Source organism: Spea bombifrons, chromosome 8 (genome assembly GCF_027358695.1).
Source record: "Spea bombifrons isolate aSpeBom1 chromosome 8, aSpeBom1.2.pri, whole genome shotgun sequence".
Classification (NCBI taxonomy): Eukaryota; Metazoa; Chordata; class Amphibia; order Anura; family Pelobatidae; genus Spea; species Spea bombifrons.
In genome coordinates this window covers 44,321,818-44,333,336 of record NC_071094.1, presented here as the reverse complement: position 1 = coordinate 44,333,336, position 11,519 = coordinate 44,321,818, and the positions used below count along the sequence as shown (strand labels likewise).

The following is an 11,519-nucleotide window of genomic DNA, read 5'->3' as shown; positions in this document are numbered from 1 at the left end:
ATACAGTAATATAACCCCCAGCACTGTATACAGTAATATAACCCCCCAGCACTGTATACAGTAATATAACCCCCAGCGCTTTATACAGTAATATAACCCCCCCAGCGCTGTATACAGTAATATAACCCCCAGCACTGTATACAGTAATATAACCCCCCCAGCGCTGTATACAGTAATATAACCCCCCCAGCACTGTATACAGTAATATAACCCCCAGCACTGTATACAGTAATATAACCCCCCAGCACTGTATACAGTAATATAACCCCCAGTGCTTTATACAGTAATATAACCCCCCAGTGCTGTATACAGTAATATAACCCCCAGTGCTGTATACAGTAATATAACCCCCCAGTGCTGTATACAGTAATATAACCCCCAGCGCTGTATACAGTAATATAACCCCCCAGCGCTGTATACAGTAATATAACCCCCAGCGCTGTATACAGTAATATAACCCCCAGCACTGTATACAGTAATATAACCCCCCAGTGCTGTATACAGTAATATAACCCCCCAGTGCTGTATACAGTAATATAACCCCCCCAGCGCTGTATACAGTAATATAACCCCCAGCACTGTATACAGTAATATAACCCCCATCGCTGTATACAGTAATATAACCCCCAGCGCTGTATACAGTAATATAACCCCCCAGTGCTGTATACAGTAATATAACCCCCCCAGCGCTGTATACAGTAATATAACCCCCAGCACTGTATACAGTAATATAACCCCCATCGCTGTATACAGTAATATAACCCCCCCAGCGCTGTATACAGTAATATAACCCCCATCGCTGTATACAGTAATATAACCCCCCCAGCGCTGTATACAGTCATATAACCCCCAGCACTGTATACAGTAATATAACCCCCAGCGCTGTATACAGTAATATAACCCCCAGCGCTGTATACAGTAATATAACCCCCCCAGCGCTGTATACAGTAATATAACCCCCAGCACTGTATACAGTAATATAACCCCCATCGCTGTATACAGTAATATAACCCCCCCAGCGCTGTATACAGTAATATAACCCCCATCGCTGTATACAGTAATATAACCCCCCCAGCGCTGTATACAGTAATATAACCCCCATCGCTGTATACAGTAATATAACCCCCCCAGCGCTGTATACAGTCATATAACCCCCAGCACTGTATACAGTAATATAACCCCCAGCGCTGTATACAATAATATAACCCCCAGTGCTGTATACAGTAATACAACCCCCAGTGCTGTATACAGTAATATAACCCCCCAGCGCTGTATACAGTAATATAACCCCCAGCGCTGTATACAGTAATATAACCCCCAGCGCTGTATACAGTAATATAACCCCCAGCGCTGTATACAGTAATATAACCCCCAGAGCTGTATACAGTAATATAACCCCCCAGCGCTGTATACAGTAATATAACCCCCAGCGCTGTATACAGTAATATAACCCCCCAGTGCTGTATACAGTAATATAACCCCCCCAGCGCTGTATACAGTAATATAACCCCCAGCACTGTATACAGTAATATAACCCCCATCGCTGTATACAGTAATATAACCCCCCCAGCGCTGTATACAGTAATATAACCCCCAGTGCTGTATACAGTAATACAACCCCCAGTGCTGTATACAGTAATATAACCCCCAGCGCTGTATACAGTAATATAACCCTCCCAGCGCTGTATACAGTAATATAACCCCCAGCGCTGTATACAGTAATATAACCCCCAGCGCTGTATACAGTAGTATAACCCCCAGCGCTTTATACAGTAATATAACCCCCCAGCGCTGTATACAGTAATATAACCCTCCCCGCGCTGTATACAGTAATATACCCCCAGCGCTGTATACAGTAATATAACCCCCCCAGCGCTGTATACAGTAATATAACCCCCGGCGCTGTATACAGTAATATAACCCCCAGCGCTATATACAGTAATATAACCCCCCAGCACTGTATACAGTAATATAACCCCCAGCGCTGTATACAGTAATATAACCCCCAGCGCTGTATACAGTAATATAACCCCCAGCGCTGTATACAGTAATATAACCCCCCAGCGTTGTATACAGTAATATAACCCCCAGCGCTGTATACAGTAATATAACCCCCCAGCGTTGTATACAGTAATATAACCCCCAGCGCTGTATACAGTAATATAACCCCCCAGCGTTGTATACAGTAATATAACCCCCAGCGCTGTATACAGTAATATAACCCCCAGCGCTGTATACAGTAATATAACCCCGAGCGTTGTATACAGTAATATAACCCCCAGCGCTGTATACAGTAATATAACCACCAGCGCTGTATACAGTAATATAACCCCCCAGCGCTGTATACAGTAATATAACCCCCAGCGCTGTATACAGTAATATAACCCTCAGCGCTGTATACAGTAATATAACCCCCAGCGCTGTATACAGTAATATAACCCCCAGCGCTGTATACAGTAATATAACCCCCCAGCGCTGTATACAGTAATATATTCCCCAGCACTGTATACAGTAATATAACCCCCAGCGCTGTATACAGTAATATAACCCCCAGCGCTGTATACAGTAATATAACCCCCAGCGCTGTATACAGTAATATAACCCCCCAGCGCTGTATACAGTAATATATTCCCCAGCACTGTATACAGTAATATAACCCCCAGCGCTGTATACAGTAATATAACCCCCAGCGCTGTATACAGTAATATAACCCCCAGCGCTGTATACAGTAATATAACCCCCAGCGCTGTATACAGTAATATAACCCCCAGCGCTGTATACAGTAATATGTTTAATGCATGGCGCTTGATGTTTGTTATCTCGTGGTCTCCCCTTGCTCTCGGCTGGTAACTTGCGGTTGCCCCCCCATTCTTTTTTCAGCATCTAAACTCTGCAATCCAATAAAGTCACAAAGATAATATTTGAAGTCACCTAACAGAGACTTGGATCCAACAAATATAAATACACAGATCCAGAGAAACCTGCTAGACCCGCTTCATCTAAACACACCACATTTTATCTGTTACATATTACAGGAGTGGCATCTTCTGGCCTGGTGGGCAAATAAAACCTATGGGCCCCTTTTTCACCCTTATATATGCACTTGCACACACATGTATACACACTTACACAAACTTACATGTACTCCTACTCAACACACACTTGCACACTCATGCTAACACAAACTCCTTCACACATACTTACACATTCATGCTCACACACTTACACATTCATGCTCACACACACATACATATTCATGCTCTCACACACATACACATTCATGCTTTCACACAACCACACATATTCATGCTCACTCACACACATCTTCATGTTCACTCACACTTACACATTCATGCTTTCACACACACACACCCGTTCATGCTCACACACATACACATTCATGCTCTCACACAACCACACATATTCATGCTCACTCACAAACCTTTACACATGAATAATCACACACAAACCCTTACACATACATGCTCACACACAAGCACACTAATACATACACTCTCATTCTTACATACATAAAGTCGATTATAAATACTGCCTCCTACCTGCATCCCTTACCTCACTCGGAGCTGGAGAGCGAGCATGACAGTCCCGGAAGCAGGCAAGTAGGGCAAGGGGGCAATGGCCACCTGGGCTGCCCTGGTTTTAGGTCACAACTTGAAACTTTTTTTGTAATTTCACTCTAATTTGCACATAAAGCTTGATTTCGCTTTATGGATTATTTTTTTTATTTTATTTATGGATTTTTTACTTTGATACAGTATCCATTGCGTCTTTAAGAAAGTTCAGCCAACGCTGTGCTGTAGGGAGAAATCACGTAATAACTGCTCTGGGTAAACTTTTCAGTTTACTTTGCTATTATTTTTAGGCGGTGGAAGCTTAAAGAAATTAATTACGTAAGGAGGAAGCGTCCGTGCCAGAGCTTTCGGCCTAACGAAATTAATTAATCCTAAAGATTGTTTTTCTTGTTTGACAACTAAAGTTAGGCAGCAGCTTGCAGCAGAATCCATCAATATCGAATCAGCGTTCCCGAAGTTCTCACCCTTCTCTCCCCTGCTGTTACAAAGGCTGCCTGATAATGTAATGGGGAGGAATAATCATGCAGACTCTACATGGACACTTAAGCCATCATATTCACTTTAATGTATATAATTAGTGTGTTTTCCCTCTAAATTATTAGATTTGGGCACCAGGGGGCTATTCGTCTTCGTCTTTGTGCTCGTCTTCGGCAAAAAAAAGAATCTTCGTATTCCGCGAATATTCGCCCGTTCCCGTCTTCTCTTCTGGCGAATATTCGTGGACATTCTTCGTGTTCGTTTTTTCTTCGTTTTTTTCCAGTTAAGCGGTTAATACCCTCGCACTCGCGGACGTTACTTCTGTCGAGCTTGCAAACTTTTTTTTTCTATTTATTTTTTCTATTTTATTATTATTATTATAATAATACATTAAAAAATATATATATTTTTTTTAATTATTTTTCATAAAATAGTATTTCCTGCCAGCAATTCCTGACCGTCCAATATATCTATAAATAATGAAATATTATATATAAGGGAATATCTTTTCCCTGCTGGTCAACCATTGGCAACCGTGACGCCAACATGGCCTCCTTGTGATGTATCAAAGATGGTATGACATCATATCCTGCCTTCCTGCTTCAATTAATCACACAATGCCTTGATGCCTCTTACCAGCCTGCTTTTAAGCATTTAAGCTTTTGTCCTAAGGCGGACTTCACCTCCCTGTTTCTTAAGCTATAAATCAGAGGGTTCAACATGGGGACGGCAGCCGTGTTAAAGAGAGAGAACAATTTGTAAGAGACCACGGCGTTTCCGGACGCTGGCGTCAGATATTGGCATCCGAGGGTCACGTAGAGGGACATGACAACCGCCAGGTGTGAGGAGCACGTGTAGAAAGCTTTGCGGTGCCCGACGTCCGAACGTATTCGCAATACAGCGACGATAATAAACCCGTACGAGACGACGGTGAGAAGGCAAGGCGTGAGGTTTAAGAGCAACAGACCGTCTGTATAAATTAAGAACTCCAGAGCTGAAGTGTCGCTGCACGAGAGTTTCATGATGGGAACGAGGTCGCAGTAGAAATGGTCGATGAGATTAGATTGGTAGCAGGAGAATCCCGATAGTAAAACTACGTATGGGATGACATGCAATAATCCCAAAACCCAACAGACGATGGCCAAAAGAAGACACCTCCTTTGATTCATGACCAGCAGATAATTTAAGGGCATACAGACGGCGACGTATCTGTCATAACTCATGGCCGCCAGGAGCAGAAGCTCATCGCTGGTAAAGCTCGAGAAGAAATACACTTGGGCCATGCAAGAGGGAAAGGAGATGGTCTTGTTGCCGGTGATGTAATTCAGGAGGACCCGATGTAGAGTGACCGTGGTGGAAAACATATCCAGGGTGGACAAGTTCCCCAGGAAGAAGTACATGGGGGTGTGCAGGCGGCGATCGACACAGACGAGGAGCAGGATGGTCAGGTTGCCCCCAAGAGTGACGAGACAGATGAGAAGAACCAGGAGGAAGATCGGAAGCTGGTGCTCGGGGGCGTCCGATATCCCTTTAATAATAAAATACGTCACCGAGGACTCATTGGGGTGTCCCATATCTTCACAAATGCTGATTTGTGAAGACCAATAAGCCAAAGATGCTGTTCTGGTGATCAGCACAGATTTCTGGTGCGTTTATCCAGTTTTTATAGGTTTTTTATATATATCTTTAAGGTGTTAATTAATACTGTTATACACAATGTGATATACCGGGGGTCGCATTATTCCTCGCGGGAGGCCAGTCCAACTTTTGTTGATTTACTATAAAAAAGAATTAGGAGATAATCAGAATCAGGACAAAGCAAGCTATGGATAGATATTTAGTTTAAGGCAGACTGTGCATTACATCATATAATAAAAAAATGACATTATTTGATCATATATGCCTTACCAAATAATACCTAACACGAAATAATTTTCTTAAAAGCCTCCTCCAAAATAAACTGCAAATGAAGCCTCAGTAGGTGGTGGTATACATAGTAATGCAGCAAGGGCCTCAGATCAGAAGGGGTTAAATTCCAAAATAATGCTAAAGGCAGAAAATCCTCATTTCCACAGGAACGCTAATCTTTTTTTTTTTTTTTTTTGTGACGGTCACCCTCATCCTCAAAGTAATTATTTTAAAATATTAGTTCATCATATAATATTTCGTTATAATATTAAATAATAGTGATAAAATAATAGAATGTTTGACCAAAAATACCTTTTTGTGCCTAGTTTCCAGCTGATTAGAGAAGCAGGACAATAAACCCAGAATTCTGTCATTTTAATAGCCATAAATTATTTCATGCCGTGTAAAACATTTTGCCTAAAAAAATGAAAATAGTTTTTTTCTGACAAAGAATGAAAATAAAATCAAATACAAATACTGATTATTCTTTTTGTTTCTTTGTCACCGACGCTGTTTAAAATGCTTGGCGTCTCATTGTTAAAGGCGGAATGATGGTTCACTTGAGGTTTTGGTTTTAAAAGCCTCATCCTGGTCAATTTGGGAGAAGCTCCTCGGAGAAAGCGACGTCCCAAAGGCCGGGCTCTCCAATTAGCTGAAGAACAACGGCGATAATCAGGTATTCCTTCGTTTTTTTCGTCGGATAACGGTCGATTTAACCTTTCTGTTATTAAATCCCAGAGCATGACGCTTGGCAGCAGTAACATTGTTGCCAAAATCTGTCTCTTGTCCATCTGGATGGAATGAGATGGCATTTGGTGAAATTAAGGTGGTTCGGGAGCATGCGTCAAAAAGTACAAAAACCAGTGAATTTTGGTTCTGTTTTCAGCCTCTATGGATATTTTTTGCAGAGGAGCTCCGGGACGTTCTTAGTACAAAGTGATGATGTCTTCTATTAGTTTAATTATTCTACGCAATATATTTGTTCATTTGGCAGTTAATTGTTTTTCTTACTGGTATAAGGGATGGACTGGCACCACTCAGGCTATTTATGTTGGCCCCAGTAATGAACCAGTAGGACACATTAGGCAGACAGCATGCGCAACAAGGGTGAGCCTAGGGTTAGCTGTACCTGGGTGCAGTATTTCTCCAGCAGAACTAATACATGCACATACTAACACACACCCTCGCTTTAACATCCACTCTTTCTCATGCCATACACGTACACACACACACGCTAACTCCATACACTAACACACCAGCGCCCACTCTGACACCTTACACTTATTCACACTCTCTAACACCATGCATGTCCCCTAGCTTCTGGTCCTTCTTTCCTTCTCCTATCAATGTAGCTTGCGCAGCTCTTCCTCCTTCTCTCTTACCTCTCGCTACGTCCTGCCTTTAGTGCACCTTGAACTCTAGCTGCTGCGCTACTACCACGGGGGTCACATAATGCATTCCGCAACCATCACAACGCCTTTCTTTCTCGTTGTTAAGGACTGAACGGTGATTCACTTTACAAGTTTGGAAAGCTTTAGAGAAATTTGTCCATCCATTATAAGTCTCCTCTATAGCAGAACTTTTTAGAGGCAATTCTCCAAAAAAAAAAGAATTTCCAGGTTAAGAAATGGTTAAGAATTCCTGGAAAACAATTATCAAGTGTTTAATGTAAGGACGTGAATAATAACTATTTCCCAAAATTAAAAATCATAACTTTAGATTCCATAATTATGCATGCGAAGGATGAGATGATGGACACTTGGCCACCCATGACCCCAGACAGGTACATTGAAGTGCATGTGTCTAATTACATGTATGACGTCTTCTAACTCAGTGCTGTTTAGCTGGACATGTAATCTGAAGAGTATCTTTCAAAAACGTTTCACTCCATCAGATGCCACTATTTTCCCCAACGCCCAATTTCTGTAGACTTTTGAATTCACGCCCCGTAAACTGAATGCACGTCAGCTTACGCAGAGTGTTTAAAATTCAATATGATGTTTATTTCTCATGATAATGTAACAGGATATCCAACTCACAGAAACGCAGGATGAAAGGACAGATGACGTGCGGAGTGTTGGTGTCGGGATTTAGAACATGGTGCCTGGCGGGAAAAGAGTGGGGTTGCGAGTGGAATGTTCCTTCCTGGCCAACGAATGTCACGGGCAGATAATCATGATCCACCCCATGTTTTCTTTGGTAGGTGAGGCTCAACGTCGGGAGACGGGCTCCCTGAGAACTGCCCTAGGGGGAAATTGGTGTAGTGGTGGTATAGCGGTCCTACAGACGCCATTACGTTGGTGGAATTTGTAGACCTTCAATAATTTTACTTATGTTACCGTAACGAAATGTTTTGTATTCAGAATTCGTTACATTGTGTTTTCTCTCATATTTATCTGAGCTGTCCATTAAATAAATGCAGAATTGTTTTTTTTTCCCCAAAAAAAAATCACTAGTTTGTATGCCAATCCATATCAGTTTACCCAAGAGAACTTGACCTATAAACAAGCAGGTTCATTAACAGCCTTTATACACGAGAGGTTTGGAATCCTGAGAGTCCGTTGCCGGCTGAGTGTCGCTCCGTCGGGGCGTTCGGTCTCTCAAAGGACGTTAATCCGGGATTAACCGAAACGTGATAAATTCTGGTGCTGAGAGCAGACACGGCGTCGCGGAGGATGACCTTGCGTGGGAGCAGGTAGGCTTCGGAACTTGAATTAAACATCAGAGCAAATCTATTTTACTTGCCGTGAAAAATTTATATACAAATCCTTAAATATGAGACCCTTTTTTTTTTTGTTTGACCGCCGAAGGAAGCCAACAGGTAGTGAAAAAGTGACACAGATATCCATATTTAGGATATCAAAAGCTATAGATTTTTACACGAATAATTGCAAGAATGTTTTTTTTTTTTTATTACATTAACATTTTCTCCATAAAATAAAATGTAAAATAACATTAAGGCTCGTTACGTTCGTATAGACCGAGGAGAGGACGCTGTCCTTGAAAACGTACTTTTTTATTGGACTAACATGTAGTTTTTAGTACAAAACTTTAAAGAGGATCAACCCCCCCCTTTATCGAGCTAAATTATGCCAATAATCTCTTTTTTTATTCATATAACTGGACACCTATCCTCAACAACATATATATATATATATACCGTGAAAAAAAAAATAGTAAAGAAAAAAAAAATATATATATATATATACCGTGAAAAAAATATATATATATGAAAAAAAAAAAATATATATATATATACCATGAAAAAAAAAATAGTAAAAAAAAAACATATATATCAAACAGATCGCAGCTTTAACAGCGGTAGCATGAACCTTGGTAATGTAGCCTTGCAATATATATATACGTTTTGTTATTTTATTAGACCAGTTATTGTATATCCGAGGAACACTTTTTTTTCTTTTTAATCTTAGTTTTTATATACAGCACACAGGGCGAGAATCTTATTTTGTTAAACCCGTTTAAAATGCCACCTCCCCGAAGGCACCTGTTTTAAGGAACCCCTACCTTACGTTTGGGTGTAATAAAAAAAACAAAAAAAACATATGATTAATAAAATAATAGTAGGCTAGTTAAACAATATTACTGTATCAATATATACAAATAATGATAAGAGGCAAACAATTCAGCTTCCATAAAGCGGTGGAGCAGAATATTTCGTTACTTAAGATGTCCCAATTTGTTGTTTTTTTTTGAAATACGAGTTTAGGAGAATTAACATATTATTGAGTAATTGTTTTTTTTATTTAAATTTTAGAGTTTGCTGACTCAAGGAGCTCCCACTGTATTTTTATATCCTTCAGCTATTGTCCTATGATTGTAAGATATATATATATTTATATTTATATATATGCAATATTTTATGCAAAAAAAATCTCATAAATAGTGCCATTTATTATAAATACATTTCTATGTTTCATGCAAGTGCTCGCCTACCCATGATCCTTTGCTGTTCTCAATCTGCAAGCCTCTCGGAGATCTGAACACTGCACTGATTGGATGACACGAGCCACGACGGGCAACACAACCGTGTCAAGATTTTTTATTTATAGCAGAAAACGAGAGACCCCCTGCTCTTCTGCTTGAAGTAACATAAATCTGCTCGGCGCATGTTTCCAGGTACCTGCTGAAAATGTAAATATGGCACATACGGCTAAAAAAAAAAAAAAAAAAAAAAAAAATCATGGAAATTCCTTTTTCTTTTCATCCAGAATATCATCCAATGAGCATTTAGTAAACTGTCCCATGGAACATCAGTACCCAGCCCTTAAAATTCTAAGGTTACTTTTTAACATCAACCGCAATGGAACTTAACAACCAGACCATGGTGACATATTTTATCATTAAAGGGATTTCGGATGCCCCGGAGCTCCAATTGCCGATCTTCCTCCTGGTCCTTCTGATCTATCTCATTACTCTTGGCGGTAACTTGACCATTTTGCTCCTCGTTTGTCTAGACCGACACCTTCGCACTCCCATGTACTTCTTCCTGAGTAACCTGTCCATCCTGGACATGTGTTCCGTCACCGTCACGTTACATAAAGTCCTTATTATCTTTATAACTAAGGATAACACGGTCTCCTACTCCCCCTGCATGACACAGATGTATTTTTTCGGCTCCTTGATCTGCGACGAGCTGTTGCTCCTCACGGCCATGAGTTATGATCGGTACGTGGCCATCTGTAAGCCTTTGCATTATCACACGTCCATGAATGGCAGGGTGTGCGCCTCCTTGGCCATTGCTTGTTGGCTGTTTGGGTTCGTCGAAGTTATCCCTTATATCGAGTTATTAGTAGGGTTCTCGTGTTACAGATCCAATATCATCAACCATTTCTTCTGTGACCTCGTGCCTCTTATGAAACTCTCTTGCAGCGACACCTATCTTTTAGAGGTCTTGAGCCTCACAGAAGGTCTTCTCCTCATTACCATCGTGCCGTTTATGTTCACCTTCATCTCCTACGTTTTCATCATTATGACCATCGTAAGGATCCGAACCAGCTCCGGGAGACTTAAAGCCTTTTATACATGCTCCTCACACCTCACGGTTGTCGTCCTCCTCTACGGGATCCTCTTATCCCAATATCTGAGACCAGTTTCCACAAATACCTCAGACTCCAATAGGTTCTTCTCGCTGTTTAACACGGCTGTTGTCCCCATGCTAAACCCCCTGATATACAGTTTAAAAAATAAAGATGTGAAGAGGGCATTAGCACGACGGCTGGGGTGTTATCGAACTACAAGATGAATCGCAATAGATGACCTTCTCATAGGAAGAGAAGTTAATTCCACCCAAGTTCCGCAGGGGCCACCTTCTGGTATCAGGACCGGCATATTTGGGTTTGGACAATGCCTTTGGGTTTTTGCTCTTATGCCAGGCCATCTGATGATGATGATGATCTGGACTGGGTTTCTAGAACTGCTACATTATTGCTTTAAGAGAACTAATTATTATTTGCTGCACAAATGTATTGCCATCGCCTTGGAGAGGATACACTTCATGTAAGCGGCTTCTTCCTCTTTCAT

The 11,519-nt window shown here is 41.0% G+C and overlaps 2 protein-coding genes across 2 annotated transcripts; one reads left to right on the top strand and one right to left on the bottom strand.

Annotated features, from left to right (window-relative positions):
• Positions 1-4,702: 4,702 nt before the first annotated feature.
• On the bottom strand, positions 4,703-5,644 carry LOC128503937 (olfactory receptor 146-like). Its single transcript, XM_053474132.1, has one exon. The coding sequence runs from the start codon at positions 5,642-5,644 to the stop codon at positions 4,703-4,705; it is 942 nt and encodes a 313-aa protein (XP_053330107.1).
• Positions 5,645-10,296: 4,652 nt separating this feature from the next.
• Positions 10,297-11,241, top strand: LOC128503936 (olfactory receptor 8D1-like). Its single transcript, XM_053474131.1, has one exon. It carries the CDS (start codon positions 10,300-10,302, stop codon positions 11,239-11,241), a length of 942 nt encoding a protein of 313 aa, XP_053330106.1. The 5' UTR covers positions 10,297-10,299.
• The last annotated feature ends 278 nt before the right edge of the window (positions 11,242-11,519 follow it).